The 27,785-nt window shown below is 42.1% G+C and overlaps 4 protein-coding genes, 1 long non-coding RNA gene and 2 other non-coding genes across 10 annotated transcripts in view; 3 read left to right on the top strand and 4 right to left on the bottom strand.

Moving 5' to 3' along the window:
* The window catches only part of LOC146992070 (uncharacterized), an 86,427-nt gene that overhangs the window by 41,592 nt on the left and 17,050 nt on the right, over positions 1-27,785 (top strand). The window lies entirely within an intron of this gene.
* Positions 136-9,094, bottom strand: eif3ba (eukaryotic translation initiation factor 3, subunit Ba). The gene is made up of 19 exons (XM_085783317.1): positions 8,872-9,094; positions 6,765-6,957; positions 6,544-6,663; positions 6,389-6,446; positions 6,076-6,204; positions 5,819-5,976; positions 4,979-5,110; positions 4,816-4,882; positions 4,686-4,732; positions 4,358-4,568; positions 4,185-4,257; positions 3,970-4,092; positions 3,770-3,848; positions 3,411-3,549; positions 2,568-2,693; positions 2,182-2,259; positions 1,423-1,531; positions 1,210-1,322; positions 136-703 (listed from the first exon to the last, which is right to left on the bottom strand). The coding sequence occupies exons 1-18, from the start codon at positions 8,969-8,971 to the stop codon at positions 1,222-1,224; spliced, it is 2,043 nt and encodes a 680-aa protein (XP_085639443.1). The 5' UTR covers positions 8,972-9,094; the 3' UTR covers positions 136-703; positions 1,210-1,221.
* LOC146992076 (small nucleolar RNA SNORD60) lies at positions 2,414-2,503 on the bottom strand. Its single transcript, XR_015037250.1, has one exon. It is a non-coding gene; the product is annotated as a small nucleolar RNA SNORD60 (small nucleolar RNA).
* LOC146992075 (small nucleolar RNA SNORD60) lies at positions 3,646-3,727 on the bottom strand. Its single transcript, XR_015037252.1, has one exon. It is a non-coding gene; the product is annotated as a small nucleolar RNA SNORD60 (small nucleolar RNA).
* On the top strand, positions 9,256-18,331 carry brat1 (BRCA1-associated ATM activator 1). 2 transcript variants are annotated; one of them, XM_085783345.1, is made up of 12 exons: positions 9,256-9,675; positions 10,544-10,692; positions 10,806-10,953; positions 11,397-11,853; positions 12,993-13,112; positions 13,214-13,305; positions 13,396-13,496; positions 13,579-13,786; positions 14,100-14,173; positions 14,643-14,727; positions 14,859-15,133; positions 17,108-18,331. In XM_085783345.1, exons 1-12 carry the CDS (start codon positions 9,549-9,551, stop codon positions 18,101-18,103), a joined length of 2,832 nt encoding a protein of 943 aa, XP_085639471.1. In that variant the 5' UTR covers positions 9,256-9,548; the 3' UTR covers positions 18,104-18,331. The 2 variants fall into 2 exon arrangements, with proteins under 2 accessions (XP_085639471.1, XP_085639461.1); XM_085783335.1 differs by having other exon boundaries at positions 13,393-13,496; positions 17,108-18,330.
* On the top strand, positions 20,351-25,376 carry LOC146992072 (GRB2-related adapter protein-like). The gene is made up of 5 exons (XM_085783435.1): positions 20,351-20,565; positions 20,658-20,755; positions 21,472-21,591; positions 24,029-24,329; positions 25,042-25,376. The coding sequence occupies exons 1-5, from the start codon at positions 20,488-20,490 to the stop codon at positions 25,219-25,221; spliced, it is 777 nt and encodes a 258-aa protein (XP_085639561.1). The 5' UTR covers positions 20,351-20,487; the 3' UTR covers positions 25,222-25,376.
* Positions 25,899-27,785, bottom strand: part of slc5a10 (solute carrier family 5 member 10) — a 28,675-nt gene continuing 26,788 nt past the window's right edge. For all 3 annotated transcript variants that reach the window (XM_085783422.1, XM_085783406.1, XM_085783413.1), the window contains 2 exons: positions 27,575-27,668; positions 25,899-27,419 (listed from right to left, as the gene is read on the bottom strand). In XM_085783422.1, the coding sequence (XP_085639548.1) occupies positions 27,226-27,419; positions 27,575-27,668 (288 nt within the window). In that variant the 3' untranslated portion in view covers positions 25,899-27,225. The remainder of the gene's footprint in view (positions 27,420-27,574; positions 27,669-27,785) is intronic.

The following is a 27,785-nucleotide window of genomic DNA, read 5'->3' as shown; positions in this document are numbered from 1 at the left end:
TTCCTGTCAGTTATTATCTGTATTATTTATCTCAATGGCTGTGATCACGTCACTGAAGCTGGATTCTGACCAGAACAAGTCAACAGATACTTCGCTCTGTAATAAAAGAACCAAACACTACCACAGAGCCCAGTGTTACTGAGTTTGAATGTTTATTTAAAGTTATTCCCACTGCACAACCCCTCCCTGTGTGAAAGCCTAGTCTGAAAGGAGGAGGATACAAGCCACTATAGCGCCACATCAACACATTTCTTAGCAAGGCTACTTGTTTCGTCACAACACCTCCACCCCCCTCTGGTTTGGCACTCTGTGCTGCCCTGTGATAACACACTAGCATGGTGAGGCTAGTAGAAAATCAACTCCGAGAAGGTCCAATAAGAGACGGGGGCTGAGGTTAGAGCGAGTGACTCCAATTAGTGAATAGAAAAATGGAGGCAGTATTACTAAAGATCAAGTTCCACAGAGAAAAAAAATATCAAAGGGGCGGATGATGGTGAGAGACAAAGAGAAAATATTCAATACGAGGTATCCTCTCTCGTCCCTCGATGTGACTGCTGATCCGCAAGGCGTGCCTCGATGATGTCGCTAATGTTGAAGGTTGAGGCTTGAAGATGAACCTCAAGATTCACGGCGTGGTCGTCGTCCTTCTCCAGTCAATGACTGAGTTCCTCTCTTCTCGTTCTTCCACACAAAAACGGATGGACTGGGAAAGAGAAGAAAAGAGCGAGTCAGATGGATACAGATGAGGAATGTGGCGTGTTTATTCCCACTCTGAACCATTTACATACGCCGTGAAGAGAGGGAATAATAAACATAATAGGCTCGATTCATCACACAAGGCAGATGCAGAGATGTGACTGCTTGTGTTTCGTTCATTCATTTAATGCAGCAGCTGCACACGGACTGAAGGAGCTGCTCCACTTCAGCAGAATAAACCGTCTATAAGGACCGTTTATACAAACGTAAGGCGACATTTTTAATGAGAAGTATTGTAGAGAATAATTTTTCATGAGCAAATATCTCAGAGTTCAGAGTATAGAACTGAAACTGATACAACTAGTGGTAAATGAGAGAAAAGTGGGTGTTGTTGGAGCAGGTAACCATTCAACAACTGACCACAGATGACACAGTTTAACAATATATAAATAAGCGTGTTGTAATAAATCATAACCGAGTGTTAATCTGCACAGTCTGAACTTCAGGCGTTACCTGCGTAGGGGACTACAGATCTCCAAGGGGAATGATTTCTTCGTTGATAAAAAACTCAATGGTCTCCTCCTCCCAGTCTTCCACATTGCTGTCCAGCTCATCGGTGTCCACTCCTGGAAAACATTAGAAAATAAAAAAATGTCAGAGATTTTCAATAATAAAAGCCCAGTTCTGTTGAAAGAAGAAGCAGTTTGAGTGTAGAAGAGGTCACACCTCCTCTGAGTTCGAGGCGGAGGTTCTTCTGTTCCTGGTAGGTCTGCTGCGCTGTCTCCCTGTAGCTACGGTACTCGTCCATCATGGCCCTGCGCTTGTCCACCAGCTCCTACTCACACACACAAACACACACGTTCAGATTCACTTTTACACAACACTGTTTGTGCAACTAACAACATAATCATTCTTGTGTCATGACAACTATGTGAGCTTTATAACAGAGACGGATGCTACAGCTCAGATCATTTAATCACAGGAATTATTATCATTAAGTTGAGTATTTTGAAATCGCAGCTGCATAAAGCCCTTCAAAAAATATTAGAGCTGCAACAATTAATCGATTAATCGAACAATAGTCGATTATTAAATTAATCGTCAACTATTTTGATAATCGAATAAAGGGTTTGAGTAGTTTTTTAGGGAAAAAAAGTCAAAATTTCAGCTTCTTCAATGTGATTATTTCTGGTTTCTTTGTTCCTTTAGGGCAATTGACTGAATATCTTTTTGGTTTGTGGACAAAACAAGAGATCTGAGGACGTCATCTTGTGGTTTGGTAAACACTGATTGATATTTTTCAACATTTTTTAACGTTTTATTGACCAAACAACTAATCGATTAATCGTTTAAATAGTCAACAGATTGATCGATAATGAAAATAATGGTTAGTTGCAGCTCTAAAAAATATCTTAAATGAATATTAGATATTCCCACACATAGATACAGCTCAAACATGGTTAATGAAACGTAAACGGGTCAAACCTTGGAGGCCTTGGACTGGCTCAGACGATCCTTCTGCTCAAAGATCTTCGAGTATTTCTTAAGATCCTTCTTGATCAGCTGCAAGAGAGACAGAGAGAGAGAGAGAGATGTTGACTGAAAAGGGAAAGCTGCATGGCCACAAATCATGAGTGTGATTTGTTTATCACTTAACCAACACAATGTCAAGTATGTGCTGTAAAAAAAAAACCACACAAGAGGATGTTGTGGCTGTGAGCCTCAGACCAGCGTTAGAATCAGGCGCCGCTGTGCAGCAGCTCTCATACGAGGTGTCAGAAAATTTTTTAATTTGTCATCACTGGCTCACAGTTTTTTCACGATTGGCAGCTGCATGTTATAAAACAAAAAAACAAACAACACAACGGTACCTTGATCTGTTCGCCGCCGAGCAGGGTTGGTGGTCTGGGTCTCCAGAGCAGCTGACAGAAACGGTCCTTGTTGTTCTTCTGTAGGAGACGACCCTGGAACGTCCACAGCCAGTACGCGTTGTCCACCTACGGAGGAGTGAAGAGACACGGTGAGTTTCAACACACACACAAAGATTATATAGTTTTATGATTTTCATTAATTTCTATTTCGTTTTTCAGTTTGCCTTTTTATTTTAGTTTAGTTTTAGTTAGTTCAATAAGTAATAAAGCAGTTTTAGTTTAGTTTTTATTTAGTTTTTCAGGTTTTAGGAGAAAGCCTCTGTGAGACCTCTGAAGATGAACTTCCAAATTTGTGGGATTTTTCCCTTTTAGATGCATCCCATAAATGTTCCCATCAGTCTTCATCATGTTACATTCACTCTCATCTACCCGTGGGTCATACTCGAAGTCGTCCCATATTCAGCTGTGGCGTTTCTTCCTGCAACTTTAGTATCTCTAAGAAAACTAAAACTAAGCTGATGTTATCTGACATTCAGTTTAGTTTAAGTACTTTTTATTTTTATTTCAGTTTACTAAATAATTTGCTCTTTATTTTCACAATGTAAATGGAAACCTTATGTACAAAGGGGAGGCACAATAAGCTATTGCTTCAGCCTACACCTTCTGGTTCTATGTATTACTGACCAATCTATGCTTTTTGTCAGTCTCTTCTTTTTTATATCGACCAAATGAATAAATAAAACTAAAACTATTTTTCACTGCTAGTCTTAGTTTTAATAAACTATAATAACCCTGACACACACAGTGAGCCTGGTGAGGCAGGAGAGGATCAAAGTGTGTCACCTTGTGGCTCCACCAGGAGACGGAGGTGACGACGTAGCGACCGGTCGGGTCCCACTCCACGTCAGAGGCCATGTAGTGCTCTGCTATGTACATCATGGTGCAGTCTGACGTGTCCACGAAGGCGAGAGCTCCGTTCATACTACACACACACACACACACACACACAGAGAGGAAGTGAAGGTCAGACACAGAGGCATTCATCAGCGCAGGAACAAGTGCAAATCTAAAACACTGTGAGCCTCAGATCAAAGTTCGAATCAGGAGCTTAGCTCTCATACGAGGTGTCAGAAAAGTTATTTAGTTTGTCATCAAGGGCTTCTTGTGTCTTACTTGCACACACACACACACAGATAACTGACCTCCTGAGTCCAGCCAGGACCATGAACTGTCCCTGGGGGCTCCAGAAGATGCTGTTGGCCTGCTGCTTGTCGAACATCTCTGCAGAGGAAGAAGGACAGCGACACATTTAGTGCAGGTTCATGGAAGGTCGTCAAAAGTATAAGTACAACTTGGTGTCAACAGGACGTTCAGGACGTGTGTGTGTGTCCAACACACTCACTTATGAGTTCGATCTTTCCGTTGTTTTTGACATGATAGAAGGAGGCGTTGATTCTGGGGGACTCTCCGTGGAGAACAGCAAACTTGCTGCCGTTGGGCTCCCAAGCAAAAGCTATGATGCTTTCTGGAACGGCAAATAAACAATATATCAGTTTCTTTTTTCCTTCCTGACACTAATAGTTAAAAATAGTTTTTCCTGTTTGTCACGTTTCTTACCCTTCATCTCCACCACATCGACAGGAACCTGCTTCTCTCTCATGCGGAAGATTTCAAAGTTGGTAACCACACCCTGAGACAGAAAGAAGAAAAGAAATTGAAAATGAGCATTTTATTTTTAACAGTCTGCTCCCATCCGTTCCCCACCTCCTCCTCTCTCTCTCTGAGTTTACCTGTGTTCCTTTAGGAGTCCTGTCCACCTTCACACACAGGTAATCTCCGTTCCTCTGCCAGTGCAGTTTGCAGTCGACAACGTTGAAGAGGTTGCGAACCCTGATCTCCTGGCGGGAAGGCAGCTGCATCAGAGTCACTCTGGCCGGGATGTCTTTGTCCTCGGGTACCCAGAACGCTATGATGTTGTCACCGGGAGACCATGAGAAGTCCCTTCAGGCGCAAAAACATGCAGATTCTTGTCAAAACATCCACGCAGAGCGCTCTCACAGCTGGAGAAAGACTAGTTATAAGTAAACAACATCATGAATCACGATCAAAGGCTCTTACTTGATGCCGGTGATCTTGAGACTCTTCTTGTCGAGCAGGCCCATCGACTGGAAGGAGCAGAGCGTAGATGTTATGTCACTCGCACACTTCACACAAATAAAACTTCCAAGCTTTTTGTAAATCTACTTACTGGAGTTTCGTAGATGCTCAGCGTGTCGGGGGTCATTCTGGCAAAGAACTTTCCATCGTGGCTCCACCTGACAGAATAAATGAACAAACATTAGAGTCCATTCGCGACAATAATCACCGATGTAAAATCTGTGATGCTGAAAGCGAAGATGCAGTGAACTGACTTGAAAATGGGCCAGTGTGCAGAGCTCTCGCAGTGGAAGCCTCTCTTCTTCTGTCCGGTCAGGATGTCCCAGATGATGATGGCCTGTGGGTCCTCCTTGGTGTCCATCAGCGGACTGAAGGTCACCACATACCTGCACGCCGTCACAAACACACACATGTAGGTTTCAGATGCTGCACAGTTCATCTAACAAATATACATTGTTATACACAGATATACATAGATGTGTCCTTGGAGTGCTCTTTTAAATTACTTTTCTAATCATTTTCCCACTAAATAAATGTACAAATTGATACAGATGAACATCAGAGCCATATCTATCTAATTAGAAAGGACCAATTTAAGGTGTGTCCAAGCTAATTTCCGTCAGTACGATAATAGTAGTAATAAATAAATAAATAGTAATAGTATAGTAATAAATAGTGATGTTGTGACAGTTCATATACATTAAATTCAACCTTTATTCCCACATTGTACAGCCTACCTATGACACGACACATACATTTAGTGATGGGGCCGTTCAGTCATATTATGTACCGTATTCATCTGTGTTAAACATTTCATGAAATTCTACCAACGGAAATTAGCTTGGACACACTTTAAGATCAAATATTTCTACACAGGTTGGCATTGGTACTTTTTTAAGTGGTTCCCACAAAGATAAATAACAATTTTGCCAATATCCTGGTTATAAAGCAAGATTTGGGTTCAATAACCACCATTAGGATGTTTTCTGGCAGGAAATCAGTAAATCATCTTTTCCCAATTCAAACTGTTCTCATGTAAAAGGCGTCTCTCATCCCAAGAAGTGTTGGTGCTGCTCGACGGAAACGTTGCTTACCTCTCACACGGTGAGAAGTCGATGAGGGACACGCCCTGGTGGCTGAACCTCTGGATCTGTTTGAACTTCTCGCCGCCCCACAATGCAATGCCACGTTGGTGAAATGTGGCCAGATAGGTTCCCTTAGGAGACCAGCGCACGTACGTCTCTGTCCAGCGCTGCATCGGGACACAAAGAGGAGATGGTATTTAGCCCACAAACCAAGCAGCGGTGTCGAGTTAGATTTGACTTTTAAGTATTTGTGATCAGCTACTTACTGCTCTCTCCTCCACTGTGATTGGTTCTTTAGCATCGTTGGCCTGAATGGTGGTCCTCTCTCCAGCTTCGTAGATGACACTGTACTGGTCGCGACAGTCTGCATCCTCGATCCAGTGGCGCATGTTACCCTGAACAGACACACGCACACAAAGAGTTAATGGAGCTCAAATCATTTTGACGTTTGGTTTGATAATATTAGGTAGAAAGTTTTAGAGGTTTTGTGCAATATTTATTTTTAACAGAGCTGAAGGAGAACAATAAAACCTACGCATTACATTAAGGACGACTGTATGTAACAATTCATATACTCACAAAATCTTTGAAGGGTTGCTTTTCTGGAGTTTCCCACTCATCACTGATGTTCATGTACCTGAGGGAAAGATGACAGAAAAATTAATCTTCTTGTATCCTCCACAGATTTGTATTTTTGTGTCTGCGGTAGGACTTGTGTGACGTTGCAAACTCACTTGTCGAAATCAGTAAAGAGGTTGACCCTGAACGTATGCTGTTTGTCGAGTTTGTAGCCATCGGCGTTCTTCACCGCCTCGAGGGCCTGAGTGGGAGCAGCATATTCCAGGAAGATGTACCTGAAAAATGAAAAGAAAAAAGTATGATTACACCCTTAGTTCAAACATTAAGCTGTAACACAGAAGGTAGATGTAGGTGTTAGATCACAGGATGTTTTTACCCTTTGGTCATGCCCTCGGCCTCTGGGTAGAACTCAGTGGAGATCTTGCCGAACTTGGAGAAAATCTTGTGTATGACGTTCTTGAGTTTCTCCAAACGTTCGGGTCCCACCTGAGGAACGTTGTCCACCACCACCACCGAGTCGATGCCGTCCGCCTCCTGGGGCTTCTCCCTCAGGATGTCTTCCAGGAACTCTGCAGAGAGGAGGGGGACGAGGGAGGGAGGGAGGGAGGTCAGAGTCTGCACTTCACTTGTTTTCACGATTAATCGTAGGTATTAAACGCCACAATTAATTAATCGTAAAAATTCCTAAATCCCGTCACTTTCCAAAAAAGATTATGTTGGAACCGTATCAGCAGATGTGCAGATACTGGTCCATTTATCTAACGCAACATTGAACTGGTACGAGTTTAAATGTTAGCGTGTCATTTGTAATTTTAAAAAATGATTAAACTTAAACATTTGGTATAGACGACAATTAATGACCTGAATATTTCAAACACTTCCCCTGGGGGATTAATAATTGACCCTATGTTAATAGATACTTAAAATATTTTGTGTAAATAGTTAGTAATGTAATTATATTTTTGACTATAGGCTATTTGATTTTACACATTAATAGTGTTGTTAAATTAATTAATGCATAATAACATAATACCGTGACAATGATCGTACCAAGAAAATCTAAAATCGTGACATCCCTAGTAAGTTGGATATCTAGAGGGGCTTCATTTATTTTCATAGCCCCAGTTTCTCTTAAATTCAAGACTACATGGGAATAACGATATGCTTTTTTTTTTTTACTTTAATGGAAGCGACATCATAGTCATTGATATGATGGTCTGTCAAAACAGTAAGTGTCCCAGTGGCGCTGCATTGTAATGAACAGTAATCATTACCAATGTTGATAAAAAAAGAGTGTTAAAAACATAGTTAATTAAGGACATCTAGCTCAAACAAATTCAGTTTGAGGTACAGGTGAACTTTACTGTGATGTACTGAGACCTCTGCCCAACACTCATTGATAGAGATGAGTAAGCATAATATCATCTCAGTACAATTAATTGGGGCACCATTTGTACAGCAATAATTACACATATGGTATTTGGCTGCACTTTTCTGCTCCCCTTTATCATATGATGGTATAGATCTTGTGTCTGTGATTTTTTTCTTTTACATTTTACAGCCCTGATAAGCAATTGGCTAGATTACCCAAGAGTGAAACTGTTCATTAGTAGCTGCTCTAGATTCAGTGACAGGCAGCCATAGCTGATCTAACACCTCTCTGAAAGAATTTCTACCCAATTAAATTTAGGATTTAGGATAAGTCTTATGTCTTAGACTCCATTTAACTAACTTACGTGGAGCTAACTCATTGGATTGCACAATTTTCCATTGTGCTGAGCATTTTCCAGAAACCCCCCTTGAGTCAATTACGGACAAAGCGATGCTATAAAACACGTACAATGCATCCTGATAAAAGGGCAGTGCTGCTGTCAGACTGATACGCAGCTACTTTGCGTTTTATCAGTAGAGTTAAAGTGGGAATCAAGGAGTTAACTTCCCAACACTTTGCCTGAGGATTAACGTTTTTCACATGTGAAAGCTTTTATCTTTTATCATCACCACCAGCTGCTGCTGCTGCTGCTGCTGCGTGGTGACTCGGCTTTAATATTCACCCAGGTGGCAAAAGAAATATCTCCTGTTGGCATTACATTGCTAATAAGCGGTTTACAGTTTTTTTTTCCTTCCACAAATGACAGTGACAAGGCCGTGGTGAGAGGTTGTCCCGGGTCTGTCTGTCTGGGTGAGGCTGAAGTGGGCGTTAAATTAGCTGAGATAACGCCGGCTAACTGTTAGCTCGATTTTAGATCACTTTGATTGCTAATGGGTGGTTTCCAGTTTAATCGACTGCTATTATTATTATTATTTTTATTGTGTGTATTGTAATATGACGATCGGATCGTGTTAGCATCCATTAGCACCACCACCACCACTGAACCGTTAGTGCAGCACCATAAGGCTAACGGCTAGCGGCTAATGGCTAACGGTTAGCACCAGGCCCAGAAGCCGGCGCCTTTCCTGCCGCCGCTCGGCCGCTCGCTCACCCTCATCCTCGATGTCGTCCTCGAAGTCTTCGGGGTCGCTGAAGGAGGGCTCCTCCTCTTCGTACTCGGGGTCGTCCACCATATCCACCGTATCTTGCATTTATTAACAACGGGCTACGAGACGGATTTCTCGCTACAAAGGAGCAAAAAAAAAAAATTCCCTCAAACGAAGAGGCAGGCGGGTTTCGGCCGGTGTGGCACCATGTGCGACTACGTGAAAATGGACGATGCGACGGAAACGTAACACCGGAACCTCGTCGGACGCACGGCGCGCTGCGTGAGGAACGTAAAGACGTAAACTACGTGGACCGGCGTTCCATACGTGCAGAGCGCTAGATGGACGCATCCAGTTGTATAGAGATCGAGGAACTGCGCCGCTGCCTTTAGTTACAACACTCACGTTTTTACACTGAGGAAAGAAAGAAGAGGGAAGCGACTCACCGGCACATCCGAAACTATTTCCCGCGAGATGGACGTTTAGTAGCACTGTAAGAAAAAATACTACAGGTTAATTTGGTTTTTAGCTGCACTTTATAACTTAGTAATTCCTCGCTACATTTCTAGATATGTGCACGCTATGACGTTAGTAGTATAACCCACCCTGGGGGTTTATTTAGACACGCACATAAGCAGAGACAGACAGCACAGAGGTTAGTTAGTTAGTAAGTATTAGTACCATGGACAGGGAGTGTGTGTCTCTGCTGCCCCGGGTGTGTGAGGTGCTGCTGGACTCTGGGAAGTCTCTGCCCGATGACACCAGCCTGGAGAAGCTGCTGGACTGGTTCACAGGGCTCACTGGAGCTGGTCAGTACTCACACTGGTGGTGTAGTTTGTTCACTTTTCATCCTTTTCTCTCTCTGATCACAGCTTTCAAATGTGTGCTGTTTATTGGTCACTTTATCTAATCTGTGTCAGACCCCAAAGACTGGAGTAATTGCTGTTACTTGTTTTGTTTTTTTGATATAGCTGTTTGGATGCAAAGGATGGATTACCAAAGGTTAACAGATTTTACAGAAAGTTAATTATCCTAATCCATATCTGCAAAAACACCTCCAGAAGAGAAAGATGAACCTGAGAGGTTACCTTTAATTGTAACAACATGCTTCAGAAATGTGCACTGCTAAATCACAGCATAAATTGAAACTGAGCTGCCTCCATCACAGACTACAGCTGCTGATAATGCTCTCTATTAATATAATATAATATAATATAATTACTTGTTAATTGTCTACAACAATATACAATTACACAATGAGGACAAAGTTAAAACATTAGAATATGTTAAACCATATTCATTACAATCAAACAGAAAATTTGAACCAGAAAGGACTGATTATTATTATTTTTCACAATGTCTTAATCAATTCATGCACAAATAGTTGTACGTGCACATTTGAGAAGAGAAGGTATGTGCTTGTTTGACGTTTTTGCTTGAAAATTGACCAAAAAGAATAATAATAATTTTCTCTCAGTCTGTTTATTGAGTAATTTGGCTGATTGTTTTAACTCTGGATTGAATTTATGAGATCCTATATCCTAGAAGAGAGGGGTCCAGTGTCTTTTTATTCCTTTATGTCTTTTGCACATTCAAAGGTCGTTCCAACCCTGGATGGATTGATGATCATGGATAATCTTTATTTCTGTCTCATGTCCATTTCTTCTCCTAATGAAGGGGGATCTCTGCTGGAGTCCTACCCGTGTCTGCTGGAGTTCATATCCGCTGTGGTCTCCAAAACATCGTCGGACCCCGGTGTCATCTCCTTCACTCTGAAACTCTCTGGATTAATGGCTGCCACTGAGGACGGCTTCAAAAAGCTTCAGGTAAAAAAAACAACAACCTCATGGCACCCTGTACCTTTTTTACTAAACTGTTATCACCACCTGCTCTGAATCATCCAGGCAGCACTGACGATAACCTGACTCTCTCCCTGCAGGACTGCTCCGTCCTAAACGTTGCCTTCAGTCATCAGCACTGGTGTGAAGCAGGGCTCTGGGAGGATCCATGTGTACGGATCGGATGGATTCAGGGCTTAAGGAGGATGCTGCATCACCCAAAGGCTCTCAGTTACTTTGTCCAAGCAGGTGACTCCTCATATAGGGAATCATATATTTGTTTGATGACAGTTTAATAAGACAGGGGTTAAATATTTATTGTAATTCATACAAAGCATTACAAAAGTGTATCACACTCTGATGCATGTGCTTTTTGTGTTGCTGTGTTGCTGTTTGAGATCCTCAGGCAGTGGTCTTCTAGTCAGTCTCTACTTAAAACACATTTCTTTCGTTTACCATTTCCTGGTTTTATCTGAGTTGCTGATTTCCTCTGTTTCCCACTGTCTTTTACCTGTTTGTTTCAATGCAGCCCTGCCAGTTTTATTGTCATTTTAATGTTAAATTTGATCCCCTGCGATTTTATTTTTTAGTTTTAACTGTTACCGTCATTTTCTCTGTAAGCACTTTGTACTATCGTTTGATAAATGCTCTATAAATAAGGTTTATTATTATTATTGTGTTTAATTTTCCAGATTTCATCGCACCGCTCCTACAACTTCAAACAGACACGAGTCTCTTTGTTGCCTCAGCTGCCAATCAAACGCTCGCCCACATCCTGCTGTTCTTCCAGCCTGCGTCGTCTGCAGGATGTAACGGCCTCGGTGAGAAGCGCGAGGACGACGAGAAAACAGAAGCCTCCATCAAAGACATGAAGCACTCAGGTGTCACCGTGGAAACCGGTCCAGATTACACAGCCGTTGTCGCGGCGACTTCAAAGTACCTCAAGGAGTCGCTGGTGCCTAAAGAAAACACGCGGCTCCATCGGAGTCTGCAGACGCTCAAGCTGCTGAGCCTCCTCCTGGCCGAGGCCGGACCGCCGCTCCGGGACCAGCTGCTCCGGACCGCCGCCGACCCTCTGGAGGAACTGGTGGCAGCAGGTCACAGTCAACTCACGCTGCCTCTCATGGACATCGTACTGGCTGCGCACAGGTAGACCGACTCCTTCATAGGGATGCAAACACAGCAGAGTAGAGTTTTAAAAGGATACTTCACCCGAAATCAGTAATTCACCAATTTTCTACTCACCGTCATGCCACCATGACTCATTATCAAAACGCTCTTGGAGTTCCAGGGGGGGGTTTGGCTGGCATATAATGGTGGCGGATAGAGTTCACTTTTGAATCGTCCAAAACACACACTATGAAACATCCAAATACCTCCATACTGCTCGTCCGTACTGACCCAAGTGTCCTAAAGCTGCAACATGAAAAAGTTGTTTTGAAAAAATTAATTTGATCTCTGTTTTTAGCCTTGATGTAGTAGCAGCTCCCAGTGGCTCTGTTGATGTTTGTGCACATGCGCAAGATTTTCTGCGAGATTTTTGTTTGTTGTTGTAAACCATTGGATGTGTGATGTAAACACGGAAAAACATCTCGCAGCTAATTTTGCGCATCTCACGCAGCCACTTAGAGCTGCTACTACAACAAGGCTAAAAACAGAGAGCAAATTAATTTTTTCCGAACAATTTTTTCATGTCGCAGCTTCAGGACACTTGGGTCAGTACAGACAAGCAGTATGGAGGTATCTGGATGTTTCATAGTGTGTGTTTTGGATGATTCAAAAGTGAACTCAATCCGCCACCATTATATGAAAATCCATTGCCAGCCGGACCCCCCCTGGAACTACAAGAGTGTTTTGATAACTTCTCCAAACCCTTCCTTGGCATGACGGTGAGTAAATTGAAGTATCCCTTTAAATTGCATTGAGGCTCCTACAATGATGAGAATAAACACAGAAATACACAACTTGGTCCTTCTACCAAAAACAGAAAGGTTAAACATCTGTCCTGATGAAAGCAATGTAAGCACCTTGTGCAAAGCATGCTGGGAGCCTGTTAAAAATAATCTGGGCTTTACTGTGTTGGTCTGATTTGACAAAGATCAGTCACATTGACAGAAATAATGACAGTAAGGTGAGGCGAAATGATCCAGTGTTCATCCACAGCATATTATCAGATGTGTAGTGTAATAAAACTGCTGCTACATAAACATTTTATAAAAGCACTAATATTAAGACTCTGTGCTCCCCTGAACGCCACAGGAGGTTCTGACTCTGTTTGTCTTCACCAGCAGCGCTGATCAACACGTCACAGACCGACTCCTCTCCCGTCTTCTGTCGTCCCTGTTGGCTTCAGACAAACCCTCCGACCTCATCCGGGCTGCAGCTGCTTTTCTCCGCAGAGGTCATCGGTAAGTTCAACAACCAACGTCCCGCTCTCTCACAGCTGGTTCAGCCTCCAACCAGTACAACAGTAACTGACCTACGTTGTGTTTCCTGCGCTCGTGTTCAGGGACGCCGTCCACACAGCGCGGGCGGCAAGGATACTACTGCTGCCTCTCCACATCATAACGGGTCACGCTCTTCTCGGCACAAACACTGCAGGTAACACACAGAGGTGCCGACTTTTAAAATGTTATATTTAGCATCAGCATCGTGACTTGTAATGATTTTATGTTTCTGTTTGTGCAGTAGAAGAGCATCGGTCTTCAATGGTGGAGCAGCTGAAGAGTAAAAGCAGCTGCATCTCTATGATCTGTGTCTCCCTGACAAACACGCCACAGATCACACTCATGGTGAGTCTGACAGGAGACAGGCTTTATTTCATACATGCAGCAGCATCCTAACATCACCGTCTCTGTCTTGTTTCCTCCTCAGCCTCCAGACTTTCTCCCCTGTCCTCCAGTTTTAATCGTCACTGCAGTTCTGTCCTTGTTAAGGATCTGTGGTGGCGACTGCTCCTCCTCCTCCTCCTCTTCCTCCTCCTCCTCCTCTGGTTGTACTGAGGTTTTTAGAAATGTGATCGGCAGCGGCAAAGTTCACAAAAGTGCCCTAGAGGCTCTGACGGGTCTCAGCGGCAGCCCAGGTAAAACAAACACCTCATGTCACCTCAGTAGATATCATAAAAGACGGTCACATGTGGAACAGGCAACAATTTATGTAATGTGACATTCTACAAATCCAATTTTATATAACAAATACTCTTAAAGTAAACATTTATTAGAAACCCTCATTAGTGGGTTTCTCTGTACATTGTGTAAATATCTTTATGTGTGATTTAAATTAAACAAAGTTTAAATGTATGTAAATACTCAGTAGGAGACGCAGTCGTATGTAAACATAAAACAAATGCAATTTTTTTCCATTATAATCATTATTTTTATTTCTGTGTGTTTCAGGCGTTGAAGACAAGCTGACTGAGGTGTTCACGGTCCTGATACAGTGTCTGAACAATCCTGACTCAGACCCCACTGTGAGTTTGTGTGTTTGTCCCTGTGTCCATTGAACACAACACAACACTTTCCTTTACTTTAAATATACAGAGTTGAGGTCACAGCTCAGACCAGGCCAGTCACATTTACTTCATACCAAACTGGAAGAAAACACTCTGTGTGAACTGAGGTGTGTGGGGGTGTTTTCCCCAGTGTTTTTTTTATTAAAGGTGTTGTTTAAATTGTCAACATAAGATTTACTTGAACTGTTCAGTGCAACACAACATGGCTGGCTGACCGTCTTAACCTGTTCACCTCAGTTTAGGACTTAGGAAAAACATATGCAATGTAATCAGATGTATTAAGGATGCACATACTGTATATATGTAGCTGTTGGCCATTTATGCTGTATGTCCTTTACAGGTCTGAGTCTCATAACCGACCTAGAAAGTAAACATATTTCATCATATGGTTTTGTATTATTTAATCTGCTCCATCTGTGTCTCTCAGGTACTACACAAGTCCTACCAGGTCTTATTGAAGTGGATGAGTGTGTGTAAAGACGTCTCCTCCGTAACAGAAGAACTCAGGAAAGGTAACGTTCACCAGCAGCTGAAGCTCTTCAATCATCAACAACAAACTCTGCTTGTTTTGTTGCTGTTTGCTGTTTCACTGAGATTTTATTGTGTGTGTGTGTGTGTGTGTGTGTGTGTGTGTCTCTGTCAGAGCTCGTCGAGGTGGTGAGGAAACGTGCGTGTGACATGCGTTGGGAGGTGAGAGACTCAACTGTGGAGTTTCTGGGAAAACTGGCAGGTGTCATGAAATCAGCCGACGCGGTGGCCGGAGCGTCGGAGGTAACTCTCCTGGGCTGCAGCACCACTCCTCTCCTCAGGGAGGCGCTGCAGGATCCAGAGAGCTATGTGAGGGCCAGCGCCGTCTCCGCACTGGCACAGACACTGACACACAGCTGGCAACAGGGGGCAGCACTCACACAGGAGCAGGTAAGCAGAGGTGACTTCAGGTTTGACCCCAAAACACACGACTACAGTGACAAATTAATTATGCTCATTTTGTCTTCTTGTGTTCAGACGAAGAGTAGACTAAAACTAACTAAACAAAACACAACTCCGCCCATACATACACACATCTTTCCCAGAATGAGGGAATAAATTAGCTCCATAAAATGCTTCTATTAAAAGAAAAATAGATATTTATATAACTGTAATTTAATATAACTGTAGCGCAGGATACAATCTCTAAATTAGATCTTTCCAACTTTCTTTAACATAATGAGTCGTCACATTTTCATTGATTTACTTCCTGATTCATTTCAGATATCAGCTAAATTTGTAGTGTTTTTGCTGGATGTCTTATCAGCAGAGCAACCAAGAGGTTTCAGGTCAAATCTTATTGAGCTTCATCTTTTTTATATATATATATATATATTCATAGCTGTGGGTTTTTAGCCGCAGGTCTTGAATGTATTGCATGTACGAGCTGAGCATAAAATAAAAGCCTTCAGGCCTCACACGCCCATGGGAGAGCCGACAGTCTGTGTGCGTGATCTCCCTCAGCACCTCCCTGTTGAGGTGGGACAGATAAAACCATTTATCACTCAGTCACAGCACAGTCATTACAGTTTACTTTTTGGCAAGCCAGCTTTATTTATGCAGCTCATTTCATACACAAAGGTGATTCAGAGGTCTTTGCAGAACAACAAAACATAATGGGAGACACAGATTTGTAAGAAAAGAACCAGAAAAATTATGTTTCTTGATCCAAAAAAGGTCAAACAGAATTATAATTATTCAACAAAAAAAATGCATCCAATTAATCAAACTAATCAAATAACCATGAAGTTATAACCATCATTAAGGATTCAATAATTCTCGGTTTCAGTCATAGACTTCAATAGGCGTCAATATCCTCACTCAAAATGGAGTTTCTTCATCAAGTTGTGTCCATTTCAACACAGGCAGATGCAGAAATTCATGCATATTAGAGATAAGAGATTTGTCTTGGGAAATGGAGGTTCTCTGTATCAAAAAATAATGCTCATCTTATCTGCCTCCTGAAGTTGTTGCACAAGTGCCAAGAAAAACATTAACATTGCAACAGGTGCCCAAACCAGAATATTGCATAATCTCACCTAACACACTCACACTTAATTTCTTACTCCTTAAAAAGTTCTCTAACCTGAACTTTGTGCCTGAGGGCTTCAGCTGGTAGATCTCTTTGTAAATGATGTGATTTGGGTCACTGGTGAACGCAAACGCACTCCGTAACCCGCAATCTTTTGTGTATGACATTTAAGACTACACCAATACACACGTCGTAACATCGTAAATGTTATATGAAGTTATCCACCGCAACACTCCACGGATTGATTTTTCCGCCGGCTTCGTTAAAAACAAATGCACACGGCCGGGAGGAGGGTTAGCAAGAAAGAGGAAAAGCGACCAGACTTGCATTGTTCCTGTTTAAATTAATTCATTTGTGATTTACATGCCGGCCTCAAGGTCACAGTTATATTGTTTTTATATTGTTTTAATCTATCTATCTATCTATCTATCTATCTATCTATCTATCTATCTATCTATCTATCTATCTATCTATCTATCTATCTATCTATCTATCTATCTATCTATCTATCTATCTATCTATCTATTTTTTTAAAGTATATTTTTTGGCCTTTTTGCCTTTATTGGACATCACATAGTGAGATAGACAGGAAAGGGGGAGGCAGAGAGAGGGGGAATGACATGCAGGAAAGGTCTGCCTGTCTGTCTGTCTGTCTGTCTGTCTATCTGTCTATCTATCTATCTATCTATCTATCTATCTATCTATCTATCTATCTATCTATCTATCTATCTATCTATCTATCTATCTATCTATCTATCTATCTATCTATCTATCTATCTATCTATCTATCTATCTATCTATCTATCTAATCCCGTCTGTCTGTTTCCCTCCAGACCGACGTCGTGAGCCGACTGCTTGAAATTCTCTCCACGGACACCGAGGGATTCGCCAGGCGAGCAGTTGTGCAATACTTCATCGCCTGGTTCGCCTCCCACTCCTCCTCTTCCTCCCCCTCCCCCTCCTCCTCCTCCTCTCCTTCCTCCCCCTCCTCCTCCTCCTCCTCTTCCTCCTCCCTCCTGATGACCTCGGTGAGCTCCGTCCTCTCTCTGGGCAGCGCCGACCTGGACTGGGAGGTCAAAGTTCACACGCTGGCGCTGGCCGAGCTGCTGCTGGACGAAGCCCTCTCGGGTCACCGCGGTTACGGGAAAAGCTCAGCGGGCGACGCTCAGGAAGCCTCGACGCACCCGTACGCCGCGGTCTCAGATCAGGTTTACACGCTTCACGCACACGCCGGGGCGCTCTCGGAGGGCGTGGAGTCGGATTTGGCCGCCGTGCTGAAGAACCTGGTGGAGCAGGGCGTGATCGCGGCTCTGCTGGCCGGTCTGGTCGACTGCGACAGGCCGGTGGCGCTGAAGGCCTGTCAGCTGCTGGTCGCGCTCAGAGAAACGGCCTGCCCCGTGTCCTCGGAGACGCCGGGTGCGCCTGCTGCCATGGCAACGGTCGCCAGGGTGTCCTGTGAGCTGCCCGGACGCGGCTGGGGGCTGGAGGTCAGGAAAATGCTGCTGCGGATGAAGGAGTGCGAGGCCGTCGACGTCGCTACCAACGGAGCAGATGCGGCCGATCCTCGGGACGGCGGCGAGACGGGAGAGGACGTGGGCGTGAGCGGTGTGAGCGGTGTGAGCGGCGTGAGACGGCGTGGCGTGTGTGTCGGCGTGTGCGAGGCCCTGAGGTCTCTGGGTTTGGACGCACAGCTGGACATACTGACTCAAAGCAGCGACCACGTCCACAACTCGCCGCTCTCGCTGCTGCAGGACATACTGACCGCGAGTGCTGCACACGCACATTCAGACACACAACCAGGGGAGGAAGTCATAGTGGACTGTTACTGACACACACACACACACACACACACACACACACACACACAGCCTTATGTCGGTTTGTATCAGTGGTGAATAACACACTCTCTCAACTCAGGCTACATTTGCAGGAAGATGTTGATCTCTGTTCGCGTAGTCATGATATCACATTAATTAAAGGGGCATTTCCAGTCGTTAATCAGTGTTTACCTCAGGTATCAGGTCACCTATGATCAGTTCATTTCATAACTATCCATACTCCCAACTGCAGCGTGTGGATGTTTATATTCGTTTTTGTTCAAGAATCTATCGTTTTTTCAATGTTCATTAATGGGCTCTGGACTCATTTTAAAATTGTCGCAAGTAACGTCCTTTTGACCATCATTTACATTTTTTAATTCGCTTTACAATTAAATTAAATCAAAATTCGTACATGCCGCGTTGTTCCTTTCCGGGTCAGAGAACACAAGTAAGTTCGAATTTTGCTTTAATTGAATTGTAAAGTAAATTTTTAAAATGATGGTCAAAAGGACGTTACTTGCGACCACAGAACAATTTTAAAATTAGTGGGGAGTATTGGGAGTATGGATGGTATGAAATGAACTGATCATAGGCGACCTGATATCTGAGGTAAACATTGATTACGACTGGCAATGCCCTTTAATAAATCTCAGTCTGTTTGATATAAACTGGTACAATCAAGTTGCATTTATCTTCACGTCCAGCAGAGGGCGGTCGCCGCTCAACCAGCAGAGTCGTGAACAGGCCCAAACCTGACACCTGACCAGACCTGAACTCATGTGTTTACAAGCCAAACCTGACTCAACTTGAAATCTGTATTTTATTTTATTTTATTTTTGTTGTTGCTTTATTTCATCCATTACTCACCATCAGCTCAAGGCTGAAATTATTCATGTCCCACCTCCACCTCCACCTCCCCCAGTTCCCCTCTGGGACATCCAGACATGGGTGGAGACGATTGGCACAGTCACACCTCGTCTTACAGTGGCGTTGTCGTAAAAGAAACACGTAACGCAGTGGAGCAGCGGTGGCTTCGCTTCTCTACTGTGCAGCTGATGTAGAAAACTGTGTTTGTTAAAATAGAGATTTGCATTAGGTAAATGACCAAAAACACAGTGTTGGAAAGTATCATGTGTAGAGACAGTCGGAAGAAAGAAAGAGAAAGATAGTTAACACTTTATAATAAGTGCACACTATGAAGCATTAGTTAAGCATTAATAAATACTGAATTCTTCATTTATAACGCATGAATACTCATTAGTATGTAGTTTATAAATACAGTTAGTGCTTATCAATGATGAGTAAAACATTTTTAACTGTGTTTATAAACTACATCCTATTGAGTATCCATGTGTTATAAATGATGAATTCAGTATTAATGCTTAACTAATGCTTAATAGTGTGTAGTACTTGTTATAAAGTGTTACTGTAAGATATTACATGTGCATGTGTAGTTGGGACTAGAACTAAAAGCAAACAATCATTTTTTTTCTGAGATCTGTCCTCCAAACTTCCTATGCACAAATTAACTACTGTAAATAAATGCACAGTTTAATTTTTGTGAAACTGGTTTTATTGTTTTTTTCTGCACAAACCTGTTCAATTGACATTATCTTAAACGCTGCAGTTGATGAGAGATGTAGTTTGGATGGATGCTTACCTAATGACAGCTATTGAATGTTAAGACAGTAACAGCCTCCTGCAGACAGAAATACAGGTGAAATGTTTTAAAGAAAACAAGACACAACAAACTAGAGACTGAGAGTGAAGAAATACAGTGAAGTAGGAAACAAAATATATATTTAAAGAACATATACAGTACCACAGCCAGTCCAACATCACAGAGAGGTTCATTCAGAGCTGTGGCTTCAGGTTTGATATAGTTTTAGTGGAATCCCCTGCTTTGCAAAGATCTGTGGTCGAAGCAGGAAACACGTTTTACTCAGAGTTATTTTCATCTCATCTTCTCTTTCTTGTCTTTCTTCTCCAACATCCACTGCCACTGATTTCCCAAGTGGATGATGCTTTATTAAAGCCCCAGAGTTTAAAGTGTGCAGACACCAGAGATGGAGATGGAGGACAGTCGCTTCCTCCACGTGTTCACAGACACACACACGGACACACACATACACTTTCACTCAGTCTAACTCGGTCACATGGAAGAACAGAGGGACACACGCGCAGAGAAAACTCTCCTCATTAACTAATGAGCAGCATGTCAGCGGCTACACACACACACACACATAGAGACACACACACTGATTATCTCATCCTGTACCAGAGTGTTATCATCCTGCTGTGCTCTCCTCACACAGCTGTACTCCCTCTCTTCATTCATGAGGTGAAACTATTTTCGTGGCGTACTCTCCTCTCCTCTCCTCTGTCTGTTCACCATGGAGGCGACGGCTCTCTTCTCTTTTAAAGCATCAGAAATGGACGAGATCAGTTTCCAGAAAGGGGACGTTATCAAGGTACGTGTGCATGAGTTGTGTGAATTTTGTTACAACAGAAAGGCTGTGTTGTGTGTTTACGTTGTAAGAATAATTGTGCACGTGTGTTGCAGGTGACAGAGATGGAGGATGATTCTTGCTGGTTCACAGCGGAGATCCAGGGGAAACGTGGCTATGTGCCCGAAAACTACATCTCCCTCCTCCCTCATACGTAAACAGTTCATCCTCATATGTTGAAATAACTGATCGATTAGAATTCATTCCGTAAAATTATTAGATAGATAGATAGATAGATAGATAGATAGATAGATAGATAGATAGATAGATAGATAGATACTTTAATAATCCTTAACAGGAAATTGAGGTTGTTACAGCAGCATTCACATGTCATTCATTGCAACAATAAAAAACAAGAGACAGATCTATCTAAAGAATTGCAGACCTAATTATAAAATTAAGCTATAAACACCCAATAAACTAATAAACCTACCAGTAGAAATGCAAAAATATATAAATAAATACATCAGAGGTAAAAGACTAAAACTATATGTTTGCCAGCACCTTTTGACATATAGATAGTCAATACTTTTTTGGCTTGTGTGACCCTTTAAATTAAGGTGATGACACCTCTTTACAAGCTGTGTTCTTATTGTTCAACCAAGAAATACATTTTTCATCAGATTTTTCTCTATAAATGCATTTTTAGAGTCCTAAGTGGGTGAAATATCTATATTTTATAAGAAATAAATAATAGAAAAGTTATTCTTAGAGCTCATTTTGGCTCTGATCCAATGCTGACTTGAATTTTTATAATTATTATAATTTATAACCTCCTGGTCATTATGTCAGTTTAACAAGCAGCATGGATTCACTGTGATACATAAAAGAGGAAGGTGCAATTTACATACTTGGTGTGTGCTGTCATAGGTGGTTTGCAGGGCCGGTGTCCAGACTGGAGGCTGAGCGGCGTCTCCGCTGGCAGGACACCGGAGCGTTCCTGGTGAGGGAGAGCGAATCTGCTCCGGGAGAGTTTTCTGTCTCCGTCAGGTCAGTGAAAAACACCACATACATTAGAGACGCACGTCATCATGATCCTCGCTCAGGATGAGATATTACTCTAACACAGTGGAGTCAAATGCTCATGCTGCAGACTGACCCGACAGCTCCGTTGTCATAAATTAACTTTAATTAGATGCAACATGTTTGTATGATGTGGTGCAGGAGTTATATTTGCATGTGTTGAATTCCCCTCTCAGCCACCGCTCCCTCTTCTTTCTCTCTGCCTTATTATAAACCATAGAGGAAAGTTATCTGCTCCTGGGTCAGATCTCAAAACCATGATGGACTTGACTTGGCTACACAACCAGAAGTGTTAACACAGCAGCGTGCGTCTCTGTGTTGTTGTACTATGTGTGCAGAGGGATGTTTGTTTTCCATCACACTGAGCACATTAGCAAGTTATAGCAACCACGTGTCATTGAGTGTGTGTGTGTGTGTGTGTGTGTGTGTGTGGTTGAGAGTGCAGAGTGGAGAGCCAGACTATTTAAATGTGTTCTATGAAAAGTGCTAAAAATACCACAGCCACGCAGACAGTCAGTGTGTGTATGTGTGTGAGTGTGTGTGTGTGTGTGTGTGTGTGTGTGGATGGATAGAGGAGGAAGTCTAATTTGGGTCAGCGAAGTGACGTGGGACACATTTAATCATTGAAGGTAAATTAAAAGTGTTCAATAATAATCAGGGCATTATGTAATACTACACACTCTTTAATTAAACACAGATACATTATGCAACCGACACATGCCATACAGCTGTACATGTACATCGTGGTGGTGGACACACAGTCCATGTTTAAAGATGCACAACATCTGTCTGCCTGCCAGGGCCGACAACAGTTATGAGGTGCATTTTATTCATATACATAAATACACACACACGTGCACAGAGGCCGACATAAAGACAGAACAACCAGCACAGTGTAATTCTCAAGGTGAACAGCAGAGAGCAACAGTTTACAACAATTTGACTTTATGTTTAACACTGTTGTGTACATACTGTTACACAAACAGCCTCAAACTGTGCATCCAGTGTGTTTCTTTGTGGTTTGGTGTAATTTATTAGTTAAGTTAAGATCTCAAATAAGCAGACTGGTGCATTTTGCAATGAAAGTGATGGGGGTGAAAGAATACCCCTCTCTCCAGTCCAGATGCTTTTTGATAAAATCATTGTCACCACCGACCGACCCCTCTCATGTCCTACACAGTGAATACGAGTTCCAGTTAAGAATAATAAAACGCTATCTCAGTAGATACAGGAACCTCCTTCATTCCACTTATGGTAGGTCTCCTGAACTCAAAGCAGTATCGACGCTGAGTATAGTGTATTGTGATTGTATGATTGTGGTTTTTGTATTTATATGCGTGGACGAATTGTGATGCACTTTAATTGTACATGCACTAATATCCTGTCCATGTACCATGCACTATTGTACGTATATATATGTAGCAGCCTGCATGCATGTCCTAGACAAATTTCCTATGGGACAAATAAATCTAACTAACTAACTGACTGACTGACTTTAACCATGCAGTACGCACTAAGTAAGAGGCAGGGCCACTAGCCAGTCATAGTCTGTGTAATGCTCCTTTAAACAGAGGGCTTTAGTTTGAACAATCATGTTGATGGGATGGTGACTGGACAGGAAGTATTTAGGTGGTGGCCATTTGTCACACATTAGACAATATAGAGAGAAATAACCCACAGAAAAGCAAAGTCAGCAGTTTATATATTAGGTTTTGACTGAACAGTCTCAGGCTGAAGTAAAAAATGTGTATCTGCCTGCCTGTATACATCCTTAACATTTTAAGATGCTGACCAAAAATAAAAAAGAGCACAGCTCTGACATAGCTCTGTAAACTGCTCTTTTGAAAACCATCAGTGTTTTTCCATATTTAAAAAAAAAAATCACTTACATTTTTAACTCGATTTTTAAATGTATACATGCATATCATCCCCATCAATAGAAACACATGTAGCCTACTTTTCAGCTTTTGATTGATTGATTGATTTTTTATTCAAAAAATATTGTTGTCATTGTTGTTATTGATTATTGTCATTCATGAATTGTTTCATATCTTTTATTCATCAATTATCAAAATGTGATTGCCTGATCCACTCACTGTCTCAGCTCTCTCTCCTCGATGCCTCTGTCTTCAGTCACATAGTTGAGCTCAAGTGCAATCTGATGGGAGTTTGTCCTCATTCATAAAACTGTGAGGAAGCGTGTGATGATCTTGGAGAAGCTCCTGTACAAACAGACGCCTGTGGTTTCTGCTGCAATTTACAGAATGAGCTTTTGTGTGTTTTGTGAATTCCTCAACAAAGACGGAGGTGTTGGAGCAAACAAACAGCAGCATCTACCTGTCCACCTGCCCCACTCCCCTCCTACTCCCCCTACCACCCACCACCACCTCTCTTTATTCTGCAGCTACGGCGACAGGGTGGAGCATTTCCGAGTCCTGGAGGGAGGGGGTCAGTACTGCATCTGGGACGAGTCCTTCTGCTCCCTGAACCGTCTGGTGGATTTCTACAGGACTCACAGCATCGGCGTGGAGAAAGTGGTCTTCCTCAGAGACCCTCCCCCGTCCCCTCGCCTGCTGGCCCACCCGGGACCCAACCCCTACCCCAACCCGTATAAAAGCAGCTCTCAGGAGTCGCTGCTCTCACCCCGCCTCCACTCTCACCTGGAGAGAGAAACCTCCCCACGTCTGCTGGAACCAGTTCTGGGGGTACGATGACAAACCATCAAGTTATCTTTTTTATTTTTTGTTTTATTTAAATAAACACCTTTTATGTCTGTTATGCCATCACACTGGACAATAACAGCTAAAACCTCTGGTCATAATATACAGCCACTACGCTCTTTATATGTTTTTCTCACTGTTCACTGCACCTTATATTTTATTTTGCACTACAATCCAATCACCGCCACTTAGTTGTTGTATATACATTTTTTATATTGCATTTTATATTGCTATTTATTTATTTAGCTTTGCTTTATTTCAAACATGTGAATCTATCTATCTATCTATCTATCTATCTATCTATCTATCTATCTATCTATCTATCTATCTATCTATCTATCTATCTATCTATCTATCTATCTATCTATCTCAAGTCTCAAGTCAAGTCAAGTCAAGAGATCTTTATTGTCCCCGGAGGACAATTTGTAGTGCAGCCAGCAGCATAAGACAACAATAAAAACCAAAGCACAACAGTGACACAACATACGCTAATAATAAAAATAGCAATAAAATACATACACAGGACAACAATTAGCAATCTATCTATCTATCTATCTATCTATCTATCTATCTATCTATCTATCTATCTATCTATCTATCTATCTATCTATCTATCTATCCATCCATCCATCCATCCATCCATCCATCCATCCATCCATCCATCCATGTCACGGCTCTCTGCTCTGTCTCTGTCTAGACGCCTCGTCTGGCTCATGCCCTCTGCGACTACACCCCTCCTCAAACCGCCCACCTCCACTTCCTGCGTGGAGACATCGTCGACCTGCTGGACTGCTCCAGTTCTCTGACCTGGAGGGGGCGCTGTCGAGGCCGAGTGGGCGTCTTTCCACCAGAGTACGTCCAGCTGCTGTACCACTGACACCATATCAGACTAACAACACCCTCAGTACCGTGGTTTTACTGCTGACTTGTTGCGACTTAACTTTATTTATCCGGTGTTTGAACTAGAGCTGAAATAGGGAATTGAATAATTGATTAAAAGGCCATAAAAACTTATTTTGTCAATCAAGCTTCTTACAATAAGTTCTGTGACCTGGAGACTGTATTTTCAGCCAAAGTTTGCATATTTTTAGTTAATTAATGTGAGAAATGTCTTTATTTCTGTTCTCTGTCATAGACAGACTTTGATAGATGATTTATAACACACTATGACGGGCTTTCAGGGACGGGACTTTGATCATTTCTGTCAGTTATCAAGCACACGTGAAGATTATTTCCTGGTTTCAGCTGCTCATATGTGGAGATTTGCTACTTTCTTTTATTTTTATGTCATTTTAACTGAGCACACACATGGTTTTCATATAAAACATCCAATTCAAAGATGTCACTCTGGGTCCTGTGGTTTTCATATTTTTCAGATTAATCAATCAAAAATGACAGTTTAATTTAATAACTGTTGTCCTAATGTGAGCCTCTGTCTATTTGTATCCCCCTTTTTTTTAAGTCTGTATTGAAATGTGAAATTTGACTTGTTTCAATGTCTTAAATGTGAGAAAACTGTACAGATGTAGAATAAAGAGTGATATCATCTGGTTATAAACCTGCACTTGTGGACAAATGTGTACTTTTGATGCATACATTTTTATTAGGGGTATCACAAGACAAAAAAAAAAAAAACCTTTGATGAAGATATTTTGTGTTTTGCGTCTTCACATCCAAACAGTGTGCACCTTTCAATACTTCTCAATGGATTTCACATTTCAGCCATAAAAAATGAACTCACATACAAAGTACAGACATTTTAACAGTTTTTCAGCGTTGAGGTTAATGCCCCGTGTGTTAGGTAAACTGGAAATACTTTTCAGCCCTCATAAAATTTGTATAAATGCAAAAATGAATGAAAAAAAAACTGCTTTTATCTATTATTATTACTACTACCCTAATTTGGTTGCATTTGTGGGTTTTGACCATGTCCTACCTATAAATGTACTTAAACCTACAAAAACCTAATAGGATGAAAGAACAACTGAGGGTTCACAAAACCTTGCTTCTCAGATATAAGGCTTTCAACAAAACTACAATCAAATTAAACATATAAATTCTTAATTAAATTAAAATTACTAGTCACATATAACCCAACCCACACACTTAACATATATTAAATTAGTATATACTTTGTAAGCTTTGAGATGATGTGCATCATGTAAAGTCATGGTAGCTTTTTACAAGCCACAAACTTCATTGTAATTTGTACAAGAACCTCCTGAGACTTTAAAGCTTTAGTTACAACAATTAGAAGAACCTGAAGTCCTGTAGTGGGGCAGTGTTAAAATAATACACATAACATCGAAGTACATCTGTAGAAATACTGTTTGTCTAATGAAGTGGTTTTAAAAGACAACACACAACACAGTCTGCACTGCTAATGATTTAAAAACATTGTCTTCTTACATATTTCACCATTTTCGCATGTTTTCTTTGCATTTACCTGAATGAAAACATCTGGCATGTGTCAATAACTGTGTGTAATTTGTCGCAGATGTGGATCCAGATGAAGTTAAAAAATCTCTCAGTATTTTTCCATCATGAAAATACAGTAATAAATTTAGAGGTTTGTACAGTCACGGTGGAGGTTATCTGCTCACTGGAGATACTGTCTATTTTTAGATGTGGATGTTTGCACAGCACCTGAAACTACAACTGCAGCACTTTCTTTGTGGAGATATACTGCATGCAGTGATTTTTAGGTCGAATCTGCACAACAATCTGTTTGTTTCACCACCTTTCCTGGATCTGAAGGAATCAGCCGATGTTTGGCAGACAGGCACTTTCTGGTTCACATTGGGGGGGTCGGAGGAGGAGGGGGCGACTGGCAGGAGTTCAGCGTGAGGGTGAGGCAGGATGTTTAACTGTGAGTCTCCACTCAGGCAAAGTATGCATAGAGGAAAATGTTAATGCTGATCAGCAGGAGCGCATTAGCGCAGCAGAACCTGGACCAGAACACGCTCTCTCTCACACTGGGAACTCTGGGAGCCGGAGCCTGGTCTGATCCCCGCACCGCCGCGATACACGCACCGACCCCCTGACCGCACGTCACCCGCCGAGTTGGCTCGGAGCCTGCAGCATCACACGCACACACAGAGAAAATACAGGAAGTTACTGAAAAAATAACTGTAGCACAGTGTGTGTGTGTGTGTGTGTGTAGATGACTATTTATCATATGACAGCTGGTTCTGTTTTATTATTGTTTTAGGTGATGGGAATATTCTCACCCTGCGAGATACGGTGGCTGACGGAGGACACTTTCTGTAGAGGGATTTCTCTCTGAGGCTCCTCGGTTATTGTCCACCAGGTCAGGTTACATATCTGTGAGAGAAAAGGGAGGGGGTCATTCAACAACAACTTCGATTTACCTGTGTAATGTATGATGTAGCATTTAGACTCAATGACAGACTCATCCCAATTTCTTTACCCACTCACGAA

Source organism: Trachurus japonicus, chromosome 1, assembly GCF_045865225.1.
Source record: "Trachurus japonicus isolate A0001 chromosome 1, Traja_1.0".
NCBI classification, from domain to species: Eukaryota; Metazoa; Chordata; class Actinopteri; order Carangiformes; family Carangidae; genus Trachurus; species Trachurus japonicus.
The sequence above is the reverse complement of the archived record's forward strand: the minus strand, read 5'-3'. Positions and strand labels throughout refer to the sequence as shown.